This window comes from Polypterus senegalus, chromosome 8, assembly GCF_016835505.1.
Source record: "Polypterus senegalus isolate Bchr_013 chromosome 8, ASM1683550v1, whole genome shotgun sequence".
In the NCBI taxonomy this organism is placed as follows: Eukaryota; Metazoa; Chordata; class Cladistia; order Polypteriformes; family Polypteridae; genus Polypterus; species Polypterus senegalus.
The window spans coordinates 40,981,411-41,003,245 of record NC_053161.1 but is presented as its reverse complement, the minus strand read 5'-3'; the positions used below and the strand labels follow the sequence as shown (position 1 = coordinate 41,003,245).

The 21,835-nt window shown below is 38.6% G+C and overlaps 1 protein-coding gene across 2 annotated transcripts in view; it reads right to left on the bottom strand.

The window, feature by feature from the left end:
• The window catches only part of dnajc2 (DnaJ (Hsp40) homolog, subfamily C, member 2), a 48,166-nt gene extending 29,562 nt beyond the window's left edge, over nt 1–18,604 (bottom strand). The window contains exons 1-5 of one of the 2 annotated variants that reach the window (XM_039761014.1): nt 18,352–18,604; nt 11,191–11,381; nt 10,549–10,624; nt 10,238–10,336; nt 7,964–8,105 (exon numbers count right to left, since the gene is read on the bottom strand). In XM_039761014.1, the coding sequence (XP_039616948.1) occupies nt 7,964–8,105; nt 10,238–10,336; nt 10,549–10,624; nt 11,191–11,381; nt 18,352–18,406 (563 nt within the window). In that variant the 5' untranslated portion in view covers nt 18,407–18,604. The remainder of the gene's footprint in view (nt 1–7,963; nt 8,106–10,237; nt 10,337–10,548; nt 10,625–11,190; nt 11,382–18,351) is intronic. The other variant, XM_039761015.1, reaches the window with a different exon arrangement.
• Nucleotides 18,605–21,835: the final 3,231 nt, after the last annotated feature.

Sequence of the window (21,835 nt, the reverse complement as noted above, 5' to 3'; positions counted from 1 at the left end):
TCTATTCTATCCCTGTGTTGACCCTTGATGATGTCACACTCCCAGAACCCATCATAACTATCCCAGCATTCTTCACATTAATGTCAGGACAGACATTTTATGGAGGCGGACTGTTCTCCCTTCAGTGTCTTTTGTGTTTTGTATGAAATGACTGGAGGAAGCCGCCCAATATGAACTCCTGAAGGCTGAGATTTATCAGTGATACGGGGTGACCTCCGGCCAACAGGCACGCGTCTGGCGTCACTGGCGCTTTGACCCCGCACTACTGGCTAGAGCCCAGGCTTTTGAATACTGGGGCAAGCTCGGGCGCTGGCTACAGCCAGATAAACACCAGGCTCGCAAGGTGGTGGAGCAAGTGGCGCGCGAGGGTCTGATTTACGCGATGCCAGATTATCTCGCACAACAGGTCTGGAGGCACCAGTTTACAGATATGAACAGCCTTCTGGAGGTTCTGGAGAGACAACTGGAGGTGACTTAACTCTGGGAGGGCTGAGGGCTCGGTGCGCGGGTCTCGGCAGAGGCGGGTCGTTGTCTCCGAGCCCACTCGCCACGCCGTGGAGGCTCCGGTCAAGCCGAAGGAAAGAAGGCTTGCGCTGCTTTAAGTGCGGTGAGCCGGGACATCTGCTGCCAGCCTGCCCTCTCAACCAGGAGCCTATGGACTGCTGCTAGACGAAGGAGGAGAGGTACTGTGCACCGTCTAATCCCCTCGCGCTCACAAAAACGGGAGAGGTGTTGTTAAACGGACACTCGGTGGTGGCAATGTTTGATTCCGGGAGTAACATAACCATTGTTGCTTGTTGTTACGTCTTACCGCGACAATGGCTCGCTCAATATTTGGGTGTGAGGTGTGTGCACGGGAAGACCAGAACTTATAAGTCCGCAAGGTGCTTTATCGCTTGGGAAGGGGCTCTGAAACAGCTGGTGGTCCCTGTGATGCCGGAACCCCCCTTCCCAGTCATCTTGGGATGAGACTGGTCGGACACTAAAAGCGGAGGGACCATCGCCACTCCTGTTTCCAGGCTAGGTCTGGTGGTAGAGGGTCAGGGGTCCCTCCCCACTGTTCCCATGCCGTGCATATTGGCAATTGTTGATGACGTAGAGGGGTCGGGGGAGCCCTCCTCGGTGACGCACCTCGACCCGGGAGCCCTCCCGGGCAGGGCTCTGGAGCTGGCGGGCGCTCCCGCGGCCCCACTTGCGGATGTACTCGCCGGCTTGGACACACAATACCGGTCCACGCTGGCGTCCTTTAAACGTGAACAGTGGAACGATGATTCCTTCAAGTTTGCCAGGAATCCTATCATATCGTCCATGGCTTCCACACCACATGGGCCCTACTTTGTGCTTGAAAATGATCTACTTTATCGGGTTGCTGAGCACGAAGGCGAGGTGCAGAAGTTGTTGCTAGTGCCGCGAACCCAGGATCAACGAGGAGGTCCGCCGTTTCTGTCAGTCCTGCCCGGTCTGTCAGCTACGTCAGATTCCCCGAAGGGGCTGTGCTCCTCTGATCCCGATTCCCCTGATAGATATCCCTTTTGAGCGGATCGGTGTTGATCTAGTTGGCCCCCTAGAGCCTTCCGTGCGTGGTCACAAATATATATTGGTGATGGTTGACTAAGCAACCCGATACCCCGAAGCAGTTCCCCTGCGAACTGCTAATACTAAAAACATCGCACGGGAATTAGTAGCCCTATTTTCCCCGAGTGGGCATATCCAAAGAAGTCCTTGCAGACCAGGGTACGCCCTTTACCTCGGATACGTTCAGGGAGGTTGCCAAACTACTCCAGATTAAGCATCTCAAGGCATCCGTCTATCATCCCCAGACAGATGGACTAGTTGAACGCTTCAACCAAACACTGAAGCAGATGCCCCGCAAGGTGGTCAGCGCGTATGGTAGGAACTGGGACCAGCTTTTACCCCTCGTGCTTTTCGCTTATAGGGAAGTGCCACAAGCCTCCACAGGGTTTTCCCCGTTTGAGTTGTTATATGGATGACAACCCTGGGGCTTATTGGATGTGCTCAAAGGCGGCTGGGATGGTAGGCACTTCCCTCCACCAACCTCCTAGAATATATTGCGCACTTACGCGATAGATTGACATAATCCGGCCCCTACTTAAGGATCATATGTCCAAGGCTCAAGCAGCGCAGGTCCGGAATTACAACAGAAACACCTCTCTGCGCGAGTTCCACCCTGGTGACCGCGTGATGGTGCTCGTGCCCACCTCCCACTTGAAACTCTTGGCTCATTGGCTGGGGCCATACGAAGTGAAAGAGAGAAAAGGACTTGTGGACTATTTGGTGAGTCAACCAAATCGTCGACCGAGTGAGAGAGTATACCACATTAACCTCCTGAAGCCGTGGAGAGACAGAGAGAACGCTCCGCCTCCCAGCCCCGCTCTCTCCCTTTACTCAGAAAAAACCCAGCTTAACTTCGGTCATGATTTGTCACCCCACCAATAACAGGAGCTCGAAAGAGCAATCCTCTCTGTCCCAGAGGTGGTCAGCGAAGCGCCCTGCCGGACCTCGTTGATTAAGCATGACATTGTGACCGACCCGGGGGTGGTTGTCAGGGAACGACCCTACCGCCTCCCTGAGGCGAAACGTGCTGAGGTGGAGCTAGAGGTCCCAAGGATGCTCGACTTAGACATCATTGAGGAGAGCCATAGCCCTTGGTCTAGTCCTATCATCCTCATATCCAAACTGGACGGGTCGTGGAGGTTCTGCAAGGACTTCTTAATCAGGTCTCGAAGTTCAACGCAAACCCCATGCCCCGGGTGGATGAGCTCTTAGAGAGACTAGGGACGGCCTGCTATCTGACCACTCTTGACAGGACAAAGGGGTATTGGCAAATTCCCCTAACGGCATCCGCCAGAGAAAAAGCTGCCTTTAGCACCCCTAGTGGTCACTGGCACTACAAGGTACTCCCATTCGGGCTGCACGGGGCGTCGGCGACCTTCCAACATCTGGTAGATAGAGTGCTACGGCCCCATCAGTCCTACTGTGCTGCATACCTGGATGACGTCGTCATCTATTCCAGCACCTGAGAGGAACATGTCGTGCAGGTATATACGTTTCTCCTGACTCTAGCGAAAGCCGGACTTCGCATCAATCCTCGTAAGTGTTACTTTGGGATTTCAACTGAAATCCTCCACCTGCGTCCTTGACCCAATACCAACCAGGTTTTTCAAAGAAATATCAGGCGTTCTAATTGACAATATTCTGGACATAGTAAATTGTCATTAGATAATGGGTCTTTCCAGACTGTCTTAAGACTGCTGTAGTTAAACCCCTTCTTAAGAAACATAATCTTGACCCCTCTGCCTTTGAAAATTTTAGACCCATTTCTAACCTGCCCTTCTTAAGTAAAATTTTAGAGAAGGCAGTCATTATGCAGTTAAATGACCACCTAAATAAACATGCTATTCTTGATACTTTTCAGTCAGGCTTCAGAACAAATCACAGTACAGAAACTGCACTTGTTAAAGTAGTAAATGACTTGCGGGTAAATGCAGACAGAGGCCATTTATCTGTTCTCATCCTCTTAGATCTGAGTGCTGCATTTGACACCATTGATCATAATATTCTTAGAAATCGCCTTAGTCAATGGGTGGGCCTCTCTGGCAGTGTCTTAAATTGGTTTGAATCCTACCTGGCAGGGAGAAAATTCTTTGTGAGTTGTGGTAATCAAATCTCAAAGACACATGATATCCGATATGGTGTTCCACAAGGCTCTATCCTGGGTCCGCTGTTATTCTCAATCTATATGCTTCCGTTAGGTCAGATTATCTCAGGTTACAATGTGAGCTACCACAGCTATGCTGATGACACACAGCTGTACTTATCTATAGCACCTGATGACTCCGACTCTTTCGATACACTAACACAATGTCTTACTGGTATTTCTGAATGGATGAATAGTAATTTTCTCAAACTAAATAAAGAGAAAACTGAAATTTTGGTAATTGGCAATAATGGATTCAGCGAGGTTATCAGAAATAAACTTAATGCACTAGGATTAGTAGTTAAGACGGAAGTAAAAAATTTAGGGGTAACCGTTGACTGTAATCTGAATTTTAAATCGCATATTCATCAGACCACTAGGACAGCATTTTTTCATTTAAGAAACATAGCTAAAGTTAGACCTCTTATATCATTGAAAGATGCTGAGAAATTAATTCACGCTTTTGTTTTCAGTAGACTAGATTACTGTAACGCACTCCTCTCAGGACTACCCAAAAAAGACATAAATCATTTGCAACGAGTGCAGAATGCAGCTGCTAGAATCCTAACTGGGAAAAGAAAATCCAAACACATTTCTCCAGTTTTGATGTCACTACACTGGTTGCCTGTGTCATTCAGGATTGACTTTAAAATACTGCTTATGGTTTATAAAGCCTTAAATAATCTCGCTCCATCTTATATATCGGAATGCCTGACACGTTATATTCCAAATCGTAACCTTAGATCTTCAAATGAGTGTCTCCTTATAATTCCAAAAGCTAAACTTAAAAGAAGTGGTGAGGCGGCCTTCTGCTGCTATGCACCTAAAATCTGGAATAGCCTGCCGATAGGAATTCGCCAGGCAAATACAGTAGAGCAATTTAAAACACTGCTGAAAACACATTACTTTAACATGGCCTTTTATAACTTCACTTTAACATAATCCTGATACTCTGTATGTTCAATTCTTCATAATAACTATTCATGGTGGCTCTAAAATCCGTACTGACCCCTACTCTCTCTTCTGTTTCTTTTTCCGGTTTCTTTGTGGTGGCGGCCTGCGCCACCACCACCTACTCAAAGCATCATGATGCTCCAACAATGATGGACTGAAAGCCAGAAGTCTACGTGACCATCATCATCAGGTCCTTCCATGAAAATATGATGATTTATGTTAGGTAGAATGCCCAGAGGGGACTGGGCGGTCTCTTGGTCTGGAACCCCTACAGATTTTATTTTTTTCTCCAGCTTTTGGAGTTTTTTTTGTTTTTCTGTCCACCCTGGCCATCGGACCTTACTCTTATTCTATGTTAATTAATGTTGACTTATGTTTATCTTTTATTGTGTCTTCTATTACTCTATTCATTTTGTAAAGCACTTTGAGCTACATTTTTTTTGTATGAATATGTGCTATATAAATAAATGTTGATTGATTGATTGATTGATGAGCAAAACCCGTTATTTAGGCGACCTAGTGGGTGGAGGGCTGGTAAGGCCACAGTGTACCAAAGTACAAGACATCCTGGAATGGCCCCGTCCAGTTCCATTTCTTGCTTATTATAGTCTCATTATTTGACATGAGGATATCCTTGTACAACTGTTGTCAAAGTTTTCACGTACTTTCCAGAGAAGCCTATTACCAAGAAAAAAACTCTGTTACATTGGTGGAAGACTAACAGGGCCAGATACCTCATCTGTGTCAGGCGAAAACCACTGCTTATCTGCTGTACGATACACAGCTTCTAAATATGAGTCAGCCTTAGCTAAGCATTGAATTTCCTTAGTGTTCACCTAGTTTTAAGATAGGTTTGACTTTTTATCTAGTTTGACATTCTATTTTTTTAGTTTTTATTCAGTTTTTCATCATTATCTAGTTTTTGTTTTATTTAGTTTTTCAGCAACGAACTTTAGTTTTTGTCACATTTTATTAGTTTGGCTTAATTCACAAAAAATGTTCACAAAGACAGTGTTTTGTAAGTCTAAAAACAGTGGTCAACATGTATGTCACTCATGTTGTATATTGTACCTGTCAATTTAATACATGAATATGTGAACCTTAGAATTTTACTATCTGTGACAGAGTTCTGTTTTTTTCAAGGCTTCTAGTATAAATTAAAAATGCTAAAATCAATTAACTAGTATGCTCTGATGTAAATTTTTTACATTAACCTACAATAAATTTAAGAAAATTGGTATTTAATTTCAAAAAACATTTCCGGGGAAGTAATGCTCTGGGATAGGCTCTCTCTCCCCCAGAGCTTCCATTATAGGGACGTCCCAGCTGGGCAAGTTCCCCAGCTGTCTGTCGCAATATACACAAGTCTGGCCTGCAGTGGAAATAAAATCTTGCTTTACTTCTTTATATCACTTGCTATGTGCCCCAATAATAATAATAATAATCACCAATATATCAGTAATCCAATTGTTCATAAATTATTCAGATTACTGAAGCAATGCAAGATATACTTTAAGGCAGAGTTCTTCAAGCTTTAATCTGTTGTTCCCCTACATGATAAATCACCTTTATCAGCCCTCTCAAACCTACAAAGTATTTAATCTTTGGAAAACACATCGGATTAAAATGTTTACAGAAATGTATTTAGATAATGTTTTGGCATCTTATTAACGATTATGTTTCAAATTTAAGTTCCCATCAACCCAATTTTTTCACTACTTTCAAATCAAAAATTTTGCTAAAAGAAACCTACCCAATTTTCCACACCTCCTATTCATTTCAATTCCAGAAGAAATACTGGTAAGTCTTGAAGACTCAGACAGCATCTCAACCATACATAAAAACATTTCAAAGACCCTTCCTTTCAAAGGTCATAGGGTACAGTGGGAAACCTCAATATCTCAGAAAAGGAATGGAAAGCAGCCATGCAGAGAATACACTCTAGCTCTATATGCACAAGGCATTAATTCAACTTAAATCTTTCATTGATCACATTTTTCTTATTAAAAATTGTCCAAAATGTATCTAGGGAAAGATCCAACCTGCAAGTGTTGCAATCTAGCTCCAGTCTCACTAGGCCACTTGTTTTGGGAGAGCAGCAAATTAAAAACATTCTGAACAAAAATCTTTGAACGCTTATCAGACATTATTGGGCTCATAATCACTTGTAACCCATTAAGAGCCGTTTTTGATTTATGCCCAGATGTGCTTAAAGTGGAGAAGGACAAATTGACTGTAATAGCCTATACCACTATACTAACAAGACGACTTAATTTGCATAACTGCAAAAATCCCAACTCACCCTTTGTAAGTCAGTGGGCAATCAAATTATTGCTTTTACAGAATCTGTTCAAAACTTTTTTTTTCCCTATGCTCTTAGCTCTCCGCTCTGTCTCTCAGATTGTGATGTAGGATTTGTCTCTTTTTGTTCCTACTTTTTTTTTTTTAAACTTGTAATATTTTTTCCCTTTCTAGTTTCACTATGAAGTCGTTTCTTGTATAAGTTTGACTTGATTGTATGCAATGTTATTTTGATCAAATAAAATAAATAAAAATAAAAAAATGTTACAGATGTTAATTAAATGTAAGATTACTGCAAGTGTTTAAGATGTTGTAATCTTAGGTTTAACATACAATTATAATCTCCTGACATTGTAAGGTTATGAGAATTCATTTTAGGAACTAATGCTAAGACTCCAGTAAAATGGGAAAGGGGAAAATTGTGTAATAAATTAAAATACATTAACACCTAATAACACATTTGCATATGTATTAAAGCAAACTTCTATAACAAATTATAATATTCAAGATTTTAGCAAAACTCCAGTATACCAACTTATGCATAGTAGCTATTTTAAGCATGTACAACTAAATAAATATTTGGGAGGCAAGGAAGAAGGTTTACAAAAAAAAAAACAAATAAACTTGATTAGAGAGCTATATCTGTACATATTGCTATGCACACAGAAAAAAATAACAGAAATATTAAGACAAACTATAACACGAAAATGTAAGAACAAACAGGAAGAAGTATGAAGACAACTACAAATAAGCAGAGACATAAAACCTAAGACAAAGATTACAGACAACACTTTAGGCTGAGACAAGTGCAGATTTGTCTTATTCATAAATAAATGATTATGTACATCATTTATCAAAATAAAGATTTTGATTCATAGTATGTGAATGTTGTTAAATATCTTAGCTTTTAACATATTCCCACTTATATTCTTAAACTAGTTTTACTTGGGATTCTCATTTTTTATATGTTCATAATTTTACAAAACTCACCTAGAATTTCTTTCAAAAACTGGAGCAAACACATCAAAAAAGTTTTCTTTTCCCTCACTTTTTGAAGGTACAGCATTGTCAAAAGTAGGATCCACACTATCAAATGCTCGACGTTTCACAGGATCTGACAGAATTTCACAGGCTAAGAATCGAAAAGAAACACTAAAGTTATTTCCCTGTGGAGAATGGAAAGACTTGGTGCACCAATCAATCAGCCATTAATCGGAACTGGTCAATGACATAAGTCATTGATCTGCTGATCTGACAAGATAGCAGGTGCAAATCATATTCATGCTGAGGTGTCACTATCTGCTGTTGGAATTTAGTAGTACACAGCTTTGAGGAGCATTTTGCGAAGTAGAATTAGCTTAATTTACAGTTCTCAGCACACCTGAACGGACACATTTCATTTAAGAGAGCTCATTTAAACCGCATGTCCATCACCCATCTACTTAACTTATGAAATATGAAGGCCGGCATTTACAAAGCATCTTCTGCAACTCAACAATAAATTTGCAGAAGAGTAGGCAGCAAGTTCTGAAAATTGTCCACAGTAAAGTGAAAAAGATAGGAACAACTGTCAATAAGCAATTATTTGTACTTAATGCCAGACTACAAATGAAGCACACAGTACAGTGTAATTACACAGCAGTAGCTGTGTATTAAGTTGAACAGTAAAGTAAGTGAATCTGGTAGGATCAATGCACTCATGCATTCCAATACAGATTTGCAAGTTAAACAATAAGATTGATGTCTTTGTAGTGAAACTTCTTTCTTTACAAAAAGTGGCATAAATTCATTTGTACCAGAAGCTTTCACCGTTAATTGAGGCTGTATTTATAATTCTAAAAAAAAATGTATAGTATGTGGTTAAGCAGCTTACAATAGCCTTTCAATAGGGCAGCAAAATTAACATTGAACAAACCCTTAAACTGGTTTAACACCTTAATATTGAAGCAGCAAATTACCCATTTTCAAAAACACACTTTTCTTCAAATCCCTTTCTTTCTTTTTATTCTTACCTTTGTCCTGCTGTATCCAGAATCAGGAAAGTGTCTGAACATCTTGTCACCTTCATAGTCAGACATATCACTGATATAAAATGACAGCTTGTTTGTCTAGGTTTTCAGAAAAATAAAATTTCAACCACAAGAGTATAGCCCAAATGTTCAAATCACTAAACATAATACATTTGCAGTTTAACCATTCAGGATGCTAGCTAGCAACCAGTAGTAGCCCTTTTGATCCATTTAATTGCAAGACTTGAATCAATATATAAGAATATTTTCAGCTAAAAACTGGACACATTCAGAACATCTTTAGACTTCCGTTTCAGGTTTGCTTTGCTGCCCTATTGGGCTGCAATTGTAAGCTGCTGCAGAACACAAATTTCTCCTTAATTATAAATACAGCCTTAATTAACAACACATCATTCTGAGGCAAATGGAATGTACACCGTGATTGTGAAAAAAATTCATCAAAAATGCCAAACCATCTTTTAAACCAACTGCTTAAGTACAGCATTAAGTCTTACTGTTGTTTACTCAAATTTCCTTCAACCCATTAAGTCATTTTCTTGTGTGCACAGCAATAAATCACCAGCCAATACATGCTTTTTTACAAATTTCCAGCATGTCCTTCATTTCTTTACAGACACATGTTCAGAAACAATTCCAGTGCAAATAATAAGAGGAAAGCAAGCCCCTGATCATTAGCTGAGGTTAATTCAAGAAAAGGAAGAGCTGCAACGTGTACTGAATAAAAGCAATTTCACAAAACAGACTATGATAATGAACATAAACTAAAATGAACATTGAAACCTGCACCAACTTCACATTAGTGTTTTCTTAATAAAAGGCCATTTATTAAACATTATTCCATTTTTTTAAAACATTACTTAACAAGCTAAATTTCACCATCTTTGTTTGATTTGCCCATGTGTCATTTACACGACAGCAGTGCCTCAAAATTAGCAAACAGACTTAAAAATTGGCAATTTTCATTTTTACATGGAAAAAACAGATCAGCGCACTTCTACATAAGATTCTACTGTGTTCCATGTTAGCAACTAAACAAAGAGACAAACAATAGCTATAACAAATTTTACTGCTAGGAACTCAATCTTCAACTGTACTATTTTACAATCGGACTAAACACTTATGCAAAATATACTGTTTTATCACTGCCAAAAAGGTCATTACAAATATTTTCTAAATAAATGCCTGTGATACTTCCTTGAAGAACAATGTTCATTTATGAAAAAATATACAATACCTTTTGTGATGCAAGTAAAATAATCATTATCTCCTTCTACTATCTGCTCTCCAGCTGCTTTTCTTTTGTCTGGATGATGCTTTAAAACCATTGCTTTGTCTGAAAACAAAAACATAAATAAGCTTCTAACCTTTTAATAAAGTGATATTGTCTCCCTCCCCGCCCCCCTCCCCAAAAAAAACGCTTCAAAAGGTCACATATTTGTCACATTAAACATTTAACAGCTTATCACAAACCTTAACATTGCAAACATTTACAGTTTTACAATGAATTGAGCATTTAGAGTTTCCTTAAAGGAAATGGACACTTACGAGCTGCTTTAATTTGTTTCTGTGTTGCCTTGTAGCGCAGATGTGCCAACCCAAGAACTGCATAGTGGTCTTGGTTCTGCAAAACAAATCAAAAATTTCCAACAAAAAATGAATACACATGTGCACATTTAACAGCGCTACTTCTCTAGCATAGGTATGAATCTGAGAAAAAAAATAAAAATGAAGAATTCTATCTGAAGAGAACTGGAGCAGTAAGGACCTGGAAATTGAGACAATTTCATGCAGAAGCTTTGTTAACTGACTAGAAAACTATACTATGGCAAAACGGCTCTGTTCTTAAACATTTTTCAACTGTGAATGACTGGAACCAAGTTCAACTTCTTTGCTGAGATGGCAACTTTGCATGTTCATTTATTGTTCAGAAGAGAATAGTTCCACAATCATACACATAACCAAGCTGACAGTTTTAACCTTGCCCAAGAGTAAAAAGTGTAGTTGTGTCTTTGTGTGTGCTCTGTAATAGAAAGAACTAATTTCTCAGCAGTAGGCGATGGCTGCTTCATGACTGTTTATTCCTGGATATGTTCTGAATTGAAAATATGAATGCAGAAAATGGTAGAACGATACATAACATACGAAAATATATAAAATCAATAAAATATTTAGGACTTTAAGCAAGACCTTCCAGTCCTTTGGATCCAGGGTTTTTAACATAGGAAACTCTTCCAACTGTAACTCCTCATCTTCAGACTCTTCAGATAGCTCCTTCTCATCTTCCAGCTCCTGAAATGATGCCGACACATTCCGTGTTCGTCTTTTCAGGTATGCTTCAAACCATCTTCCAACAGGTTCCACCTGAAATTGTACAGAACCTGGAAACAGGCTAAACATTTTAATGCCAATATGACTGATGCATTTGTACAGGATTATACATTATTTGTACATTACTTTAACAAACTGAGGAAAGTGTTTATTTACAAACCAAATCGAAATCTAAATTTGCTGTTAAAGGAAAAAACAAAATAGATCATTTTTACAAGACACATTTAAAAAGGATCACTAGCAGAATTTAATTCAGGTTTCTTATTAAACTCATTGAACGGAAATAGCATAAGGGAAAGCAGACTTATTACTTTCTGCACTTAATTAAAATCTGTAAATATACCATAACGTGCCAAAATTATCCCCTTAAATTTCACCATTTTGCATCTTTCTTTCTAAATACTGGAGCAAGTGTCTAAGCAGACCAACCAAGTATCCTTTTCTTTAAAAAAAAAAAAACTAAACAAAAAAAATTGCAACAACTTTGTACACATATGGATGGTATGTTGCAGGGGATTGGCCAAGTCCTAAGCAGCATCATCATGTGTGAAACAATCGATGACTAAGATGTATGAAACCTTTGGGCCTTATCCTTAATGCAAACATAAATAGCTTTATGTACAGTGTCTAGTAACTCTTTGATGAACTGTTTATTTGCAGGAACCTAAATTATTGTAGGTGGTAACAAAAATGTATATGTATCTCCAAGTTTTTTTAAATGAGTTTCAGGAAACTGAAATAAAGAAATTCATATATTATGATTACATTCATACTCAAAGCGCTTTAAGCAAGCAGTATCATAAAAGATAACATAGAATATACACTTGTACAACCAGCTAGTGACAGACTGCTTTTAATTAATTTTAACACAGTATAATTTCTACTATCTGACATTTAATTGTTGTTAATGCAACAAGAACTGGAACAGGAGAAAGTTTTAACATCCTTTCATCCATTTCCACAGCTATCATTACTTAATTCTTTTTCAGGTAAATACACAGCCTATTTCAGCAGCAATGAGCAAAAAGCAGAAACTAATTAAGCCTGGCTACTGAGTACACACAAGCATGCACACACTCACTCCTACGAAGCTAGGTTAGGTTTACTAATAAACCTGACACCATACATTTCAGATGTGAGAGCAAACCAAAGTCTCAAGTCTTCCAAAGTGTATTAATATTACCCTTTATAAAATGTGCCTCCTACTTAGTTAGAGATTTTAGGCCAACTCTAAGCCCATGTTAATATTAAATTTTCAAAGGACAGCATGTTTAAGAAATTGTGTGAAAACAGAGAGCTCAGACTTTCAACTGTATCATTTTTTTTATATAGCAGCAGCATTTGCAGATTGCCATTCTCTCATTAATTTGTTAACTAGCAATTTGCTGCCTTACTTTTCAGCCATTTGCTAACTTTTTATACTTTATTTTAATTGCTTTATTCTCCAAATGACATCATTTCCAGAGTGTTAAGATTATTTGCTCTAAACGAGTCAATTTCACAGTTGGTCATTGATAGGACCCTTCTTGCTGAAAGCTTTCCTTTACTACCAACTTTGGATTTTACCTTAAAATTTGGGTTTACCTTACCATCTAATCTAATAAGAACCACCACCACATTTGGCTTTGAGGACAGCTTCAGTACTTCTTGGAAGGCTGAAGGGACAAGAGACTTCTTATGACTTCAACCATACTTTAAATTTGTTTTGAAAGGAAGGAAGTCACCATATAAAATAAAGAACTTCAAAAGTAGGTATATTATTCACATAGGAATAATACACTACCAATAATTCTATTAGATTAAACTCGTGTGATATGCATTTCCTGCCTTAAGTGGCGAATGTAAAAATGAGGCAGGTATAGGGAAAATAAAAAAAATTACATCATTTACTTGTATTCACATGAAGTAGTGTGTGTGTATATATATCTATCTATCGATAGATATATATATAAAAAAAACACAAATACATACACACACACACACACACACACACACACACACAGTGACGAAACTGTTGGGCTGATATTACAGTCTTATTTCTTGAAATAACAATAAACATAACAGGAAAACAAAACAGTACAACTGGAAAATGATAACAGCTGTGACAATGAACAATTTTTTTTATCTTGAATTCCTTCAGTATCTTGTGTGACAATCTCTTGTAGCTGCGTCTACTTGACATTTCTGACAAGACAGCCAATGAGCCTGTAAATCTGCAGATTTGGTATGCAACCTCATTCCTGCTTGACAAAGGTGCTTGTAGAAAGATAGTCATGTCTCCAAATGCTACATGCTTTGGGCATCCCAAAGGTTCTATATGGGGTTAAGGTGAGGAGAGGAGGCAGCTGAAGGCAAGCCAAGGCAAAACCTGCACATGAGCATTTCTTTGTATCCAGCTGCATGTAGACTGGCACTGTCCAGCTGTTGGTTCAGGTCATATACGAGAAGGCAGCCTCTGATGAGAAACAAGGCCAACAAAATGACCTATCATGATGGACCAGTCTCATGTGTTAGTCCTGCTACTTTTGTATGATTACAAATCTTGGATGGTCATCTGTTCTGCCATTCTGCTGAAAGGGTGAATGCAATTGGGGCAGAATAAAGTAGCTTACTCCATTATGCCTGCTTACAGCAGGTCACTAGCCCTATCCCTTCATTCCGAAGACATCTGACGCGTTATGAAACATTCAGTAAATTGACTAAGTGTGGCCTTTGTATTTCTGTAACCTACACTTTGAATGAAAGCCTTCTTAAAAGTGACCTCATCAGGCATTGTTTCACCAGGTAAAAATGTCCCTACAAGCTCTTCTATATTTGGCAGGTTGTAATTCCACACTCCACAAGCTGTATTGTGGGTCAGAGAGATAGAAAAAATGTAACTTTTTTCACAGTTTTCTGTGAAAGTATACAAGTTACAACTATAGTTTTCTCAACCCAAAAACCATTTGATACAAGATTTATTTTTCCTTTCAATGGTTTTAATTCAATTAACAGATTTCATAAATATTTTGAATAAAAGATCAAGAGGATAAACAAAAGGCTTCTTTTAACAGCCTATTTTTCTTTTACTTACCAAGGGTGCCAATATTAGCAGAGGGCACTGTAAGTTACAGTACTTACACATCAGCTCATAAATACATTACAAGCTGAAAACAATATGTTAATCTCGTGCCATAAAAATCCCAAAAACTACATTTAAGCCATTCTTCCACCATGGAGTAAAAAGGTGTTTTCATCAGTATGCTACCTGGGGCTGTCAAGTACTTTTGTGCTACTTTTTTTCCGCTACATATTTACTCGCAAGCTTTATTGGTGTAAAAAAAGCATTTTTCTAGTTCTGCAGCTTTTAGAGATACTTAAATCTGAAATAAGAAAATCACTTTAATTCTAATTTTCATATTTATGAACATCTACTATCAACTCAAAGTATTTTAGATTGTCTTTGCTTTTATCCCTTATATTAATGTAGATCTTATTCAACTCTTCTCAGAAGTACAGTATCAAAATAGGTAAAAGAAGTAGGGCTTGTTGTTCAGGTGTTTTACTCCTGAAACGCCTATATTCAAAAGGTATTCCAAGTTTCAGTAAAAAACCAGTTTGACGTACAAGTTTGGTATTTTTTAAGTTTAAGTTATTTCTTCGAGCATGGTGAATATTAATTTGCCACATAAATAAATATATAATATAAATATAAAATAAATAAAATCCTTAAAGCATACTAAAATCATCCATTTTTCAAGCCAAAAATGTTAACGAGTACTGATCTGTATCTTGAGATTACATATATCTTGCATCCATGTCATTTTAAGAAAGAGAAAAGTAAAACACTGCTGTGAGGTTTGCCAATTTTAAAAGGAGACCGGCTGGGAACTTTATTCCACCACTTGTCCTCCTTCGCAGTGACCACTAAGCCCTAGAGGTGCGTATTCACATCAGAAAATCATTTCCAAGTGCTGCTACTAACATTGAGTGTTGATGCCCAGAGGTGAATTGCTGTCTCTGTTCTATAGACTGCTAGAAAATATTTCAAAAAGTCATATTTATAATTGCTTAAATATTCTTTCATTAAATGGAAGCTCATTTAATTATTTCACAAAGATATTTTCTGCCACCACTGGAGTGATAATGCACGTATGTGACTCTGGGAGAGAGAACAGGAATGGAATTAAATACTTCACACCAACTTCTGGCGAGGTGGCCCTAAAAAGGACCTTTCCATCTCTTCAGAAGCTTCTTCCACCACATCACCCAGATGTTTTGCAATGACAGCCGTGTTGTTCTTTAGTCCACTCGTGTCTCATTCTGCTCACCCAGGGTCAGAGGCAGCCCCATGCTATTCTTCTACCTGGCACTGTGAGCCAAACCAAGACCAGGGACCACAACCAAGATTCCACTGCCACCAACGCACTAGGGCCAATAGAAACTAGCAGTTGGGAGAGGCGCCTGAAGTGCTCTTTAAAACGATGTGTCTGCACCACCACCACCACCCAGGCTTCCACCACTCACTGAATCACTTTCCTGATGGCTTCACTGGTTAGCACAGAGCTATTATTCCTTACTCACAAAGCCAGGGTCTGCCTGAGTTGTATGTGTTATACCTGTGTATTTACAAATTTATTGATATTGTGAATGTCAGTGAATTTGCTAACTCAAACATGTTGTTCTCGGTGCTTTTATTACCATATCCTCAGCAAGAGCAACTCACTATGCATTAAAAATGTTAGTAATTGGTTTGAGGTGCTTCAATCTGCTCTATCACACACTCTTCGTTTTTCATTATCCAAGCATTCCACTATCCAAACAGGTACGTGTAGGTGGTTTGGCTTTTTCAAAACCCTAAGGCCTTATTAAAAATACAATGCAGTGCAATCAGTTCAGTTTTTTTTTTTGTATAGCGCTCTTCACAGAGTGCAATGAAACTCTTATGCTGTCACTTAGTGTGCATCTTGCTCCATAGGCTTTGTAAATAACACTTAATGTAGAGGGTGAAAAATCACCATTGATTAAGAAAAAAGTTATCATATGATCTGAGTCTACACCTGTCTGTTGTTACAAGCCATGGCAGAACATAACCAATGAATAAAAACAACTGCACACACAATAGTAGTATTATAAGCAGAATTTAGTTTGGTGCTGGGAGCTGGGCTGGTTGTCACAACTCCACACACAATGGTGAACGTGAGCAGATAAGCAAACAGTAAATGTATTCCTCATAAAAAAATATAATTCCAATAACCTGTGATAGGATAATTATTTCTAGTTTCCTTTCATTATAAGCATTTTGCCTCATAAAAGCAGAAGGCATGTTTCTTAAATGGAAATGTCTGCTGCTTCAAAGTGGACGTATTTGGCAAGTTTTAAGGCTTTTTCATTCACCTACAGACCCTGGTACCCTTCTACCCGCATGTTTAAAATGTATAAAAAAAAAAATTGCAGACAACCACGACCCTGTTCAGGATAAAGCGGGTTAATAAATAATTGACTGACTGACTTCACTTTAGAACACAATTTTAAATGACAAATTAATATATACAAACATTGTGAAAAAATAACTGGCTTGAAAAATACCAAACTTTAATCAGTCAAACAAAATACTGTTATGAAAACAAACACCCCTAAAGATCTTAGTTTATTATTTTGAAAAGCAGTCCAAAATAAAAATGGCCTTTAAAGCAGGTTAATTCATTACTATCATTACCTTCAAACCAGAGTGCACAATAAGATCTTAACTTATGACTCCAAGCATTAATAAAATAACAGGGGGCGGTCAAGCTTTTAGTTACAGGGCGCCAAAGCTGTGGACTGAGCTGCCTGCTAATATAAAAAATGCCCATTCCGCCTCTGCTTTTAAATCCAGGCTGCAGACCATACCCTGATAAGAGCTGATTAGCTGAGAATACTGCATCTTATGTTAGTATGTTAGTCATTTCTACAAAAATCCAAGGAATACAGTATTCATAAACCGTTACTAACTCTGCTCTATTTTTGATTATTTTCTTGTTATGCTGATGTGGCACTTGGTGTCATTGCTCTGCTGCCAAGCTGTTCTCCTGCCCATGGAAAAAATCAACTAGATACAGAGGGCAATGGAACTGTCAGATGGAAAGACTATACTGTAGAATGCCCGGGAGGCAGTGACTTTCTCTCTTATGCCCATGGGCCCGTGAGGTGTTTATTTTATCCAGAGATGCTAAGTTTTTTTTCCTCTCTCACGCGGTCTACTGGCCACAGTTGACCAATTAAATATTATACAGGTATGTATATCTAAACATATGTGCCTTTATGCGTACTAATTCTGCATTTAGCAATTTCTAAAATCTATACTGTACTTGCATTATACCCGACAACTTGTCACTGCGTCCTGCGCCTGCATTCAGTAAAAAGCGCAGTACAAAAAATAAACCGAATTAAATTGAATTCATAACACATCGTAAAGGTATACGAATGGTAAAACGTTTCAACACAGTTAACAGGAAATGAAATCTCGTAGTCATGGTTTCCCATGACAAACTTAAGAAAATGTCACTCAGTTAGTCGTTTTGGGTCACGGATTCCCCTATTCCATTTTCATAATCGAGAGAGGCAAGAAATAACTGATGTCCATAAAACAGTAAAAGGCCACTGAATAAACGTCATGAAAACACAAAGGTATATTTAGGTAGATAAAACAAGGGACATTATACCACTTGTTTATTTTAAAATACAGGATAAAGCATGAAAAATTCGGCGTATACTATCGTTATTAAAGAGGCGGGTAAACCCGGGTCTGTATCGCTTACAGTCCGTCATTCTCCAACCCGCTATACCCTAACACAGGGTCTTACATCTATCATTAAAAGAAAAACTTGCAACAAAACTTAAGTGGCTTCAGTACCATAATTCATTAATTGTCAAAATCACGCAAAATGCAGTGCTGCAAAGTCATCTCTAAATGCGAACAGTCTCTGCGACACTCTTGGTAACTGAATACTGTACAGCTTTAATCGGCAGTATTTTTAGCAGCAGAACTACCGCCCTCACCTGCAACGGGGTTACAGACGACAGTAATCTGCCCGTCAAGTGCTTCTTTCAACATCCTCGATATTTTACTGTTTCATTCCACGAGGTACTCATTCAGAAGCTTCGTTAATATATCCAAGTTTCAGACAACTAAACTGAAACTAATGGCTTGCTACATGCGGCCGGCAACCCCTTGCTTTCAATGTGCCTCACATGGAGGCCAGCTGCCGAAGCTGTTCCGGTGCTACGCAAGCGCAACTCTGTTCTGAGACCTACCTTCGCGAGACGAGATGCAGCCATGGATTTTTAGTTCCGGTATTTGAATTGTAGTACCGCGAGGTTCGAGAAGGTTCGGGTTTAACACGTGGAAGTATAACTGGAAAATATAGACATAGCCTCATTATGTGCACATGGCGTGTAAACCGGAGAGGAAAAAAAAACATTATTTAATTGTAATAGAGCAAATTTTGAGTAGACGTGGCATCAGTAAATAAAAAAGTAAAACTTGTATGCGAGGAAACAGCTGAGAGTCAAAATTGTTGTGCCGTGGAGTTCAGTGTCTTTTTTATGTAGAGAGTGTAAACGGAGGGTGGTGATGATTCCCAAAGCAATGAACGACATATACAGTACAGCACTAGGCTGCCTAACAAAGACAAACAATAAAAGTAGAGACCTCAGCCATCCTGAAGACCCATTTTTGTCACTCCTTCATTTTGACAAACAGTCAGGGCCTGCTCAAACATTTCAGCTGCGTCCCCTTTGTTTTTGTGTGGAGATACCACTAGCGGACCTGTACAGTATATTGAAACCTAAAGACACGCGATGGAAGCCAGACCTCAGGAGGCAGAAATATGGAGAGGTTCGGTACAATACAGTGAATTTTGTAATATGAGAATGTTGAGCTGTCAACGTCCATTTGCAAAACTGTCTTACAAAAATACACTCTTGAGGAGTGACATTTCAGAAAACACAGACTATAAGGCTTTATTTGTATTTAACGTTTCTATGAAGAGAAACAAAAATTTCACATATTCAAATTACCATCTAACCTGCAGTAATATTGTTGATTTGTAATTAAGCCACAAGGCAAATATAGTGATAGTTTATCTTCTTAAAAAGGGGACCTCATAAGTATGTATATTTTTTATTAAACAAATTAGCAAACTTGCACTTAATATAAAAATTTGCCATGCCATTTTCTATTCTGCTTAATTCTGACCAGGGCACAAGGCAGGAGCAAACCCTGGAGAGGGAACCAGTCCATCATTGCAGGGCAAACACACATCCACACACCAGTCGTAAGTAGCTGAACAACCAAAAATAAGTACAGGTATTATAACAAAGTGTCTCTATATAATTTATATATACAGTAAAGGGTATATATATATGTAGATATACATGTATATTGCAATAAAAGAGACACAAAGTTTTGGGGCTCACAAAAGCAAATACCATATATTCAAAACAAAGCAAGGGTTTAAAATGCATTGGAAATAAAAAATAAACATCATGTAGACACGTGTCTCTGGAATCGACTGCTCAAGACGTTGGAGTTTCTGGTAATATAGATTCCTAACAGTAAGAGGTGGGTCCAGGCAGGAGGACACCAGAAGTGACTTCAGAGATATTAAGGTTGTCAATCTTCCGATCTGCAGAGAGAGTGAGACAAAAGGTATCAGTTAACAATGCTCTCTGGTGGTCCAGCCTCAAAAGTACTATCATCTGTATCTTTAACCTGCCCCAAACGTGCATGTGTGTGACAGGACCACTCTTACCATCACATGAATTATTGACATTCAACTTCCACTTACCTCTACACCCTTTGACACCATCAGAAGGACACCATACATCAATGAACGCATCCCATTTCACACTTTTCAATTTTTATGGCCCAGGATCACACCCAAATCTATTAAAAATCCCTGTGTTAAAACGTTACCTTATATTTACTTTGTTCCAAGCAGGTAGGTCCTCCAACTTGCAGGGAAAACTTGGGGGTTGGTGGCAGGATTGGCACCCATTGCACGGCTGCAATCGGATCTCAATCCAGGTGGTTTGCCATGTAGTGGGTGCAGCAATGTGCTGTAATGAGCACATGCTCCCAAACCTAGGAAATTAAAATGTCACGCTGACACCTTGTAGCTACTCCCCAAATAGCACATTTAATACAGACAATGACAAATATCTCATAAACAAAAAAAATCTAACTAATTTTTTACAAGCACACATGCTAACCACTACACCACAACTTGGTGCTAGTTTTTTTTTGGAAGTATATCACACCTTACTAACTCTTCTGAGTCACACACTGACTTCCACCTGCCTCCCAAATAGAGTAAAAGTGAGTTTTAGAATTCAATCCACATATGCGGTATAGTCCTATAATTACCTAGCACCTCAATTTCATGATCTTTGTTGAAAGGTACAGTAGGATATACAGTGTCAACTGAGAAAGAGATGCAGCCAACTTGTGATGGTAGTGTAGTTGATAGCATGCTTGGCTATCAACCAATAAGTGCCATTTATGACCAACAACGTTTTCTTTAATTAAAAAAATCCTCAAAACCGTTATACAGTATATATTTGTGGATTTCCATGATGCTCACTTAGCTGCATAAGCCTAACTTGAATCAGCCTCTTTTTCCACTCAAGGCTCAATCAGATTCGCAAACACGAAGTGTTTCTCTTTACCTCATTAAAGGCTTCAGTTATCCACATTTACAGTATGTATACACTTATGATATTGACAGTGAAAAGCTACAGGAACAAATTATCAATAGCCTCTCTCATCGTTCAAAAAGCAGAGGAGTCCAAAAAAGAATGTTTTCATATTGCCACCTTATACCTGCTTCCTAAATAACAATAGGCAATGCCTGAGAAAATATGATCACATCCACATGCAATACAGACAATGACAAATAAAAAAATAATAATAAAGAATACATCATACCTATGAATTGCACACATTTAGGGACAGATATGCTAACCACTACATCACAGCCTGGTGCTGACTTTTTGGAGTAGATCACACCTTACTACAAAGTAATTCTTGACAATCATATGCTGGCATCCACCTGCTTCCAAACATGAATCAAAAGTGAGTTTTAGAACTCATAAAATATATGAGGTAATATTACATTATTACCTTCCACCTCCATCTATTGATCTTTGCTCAAATAATGCAGTATGATTTACAGTATCAACTGAGAAAGAGGCATGAATGGTTTTAATGGTAGTGTAGTGGATAGCATACAAGTCTATCAACAACAACTTTGAGTTCAAGTCACATGGAAGACCAACAACTACTTCTTTAATAAAATTACACAAAATAAAATAAACATAACCCTCCTTTTTAGTTTTTCCATGTCTCATTTGAATCAGCAGCGTTTTCCAGTCAAGGCTCAATCAGTTCCACACACACACACAAAGTGTTCTTCATTCCCTCAATAAGGGCTTCGATAATCCACATTTATGTGTACAGTCATGATAATCCAAGTGAGAAACC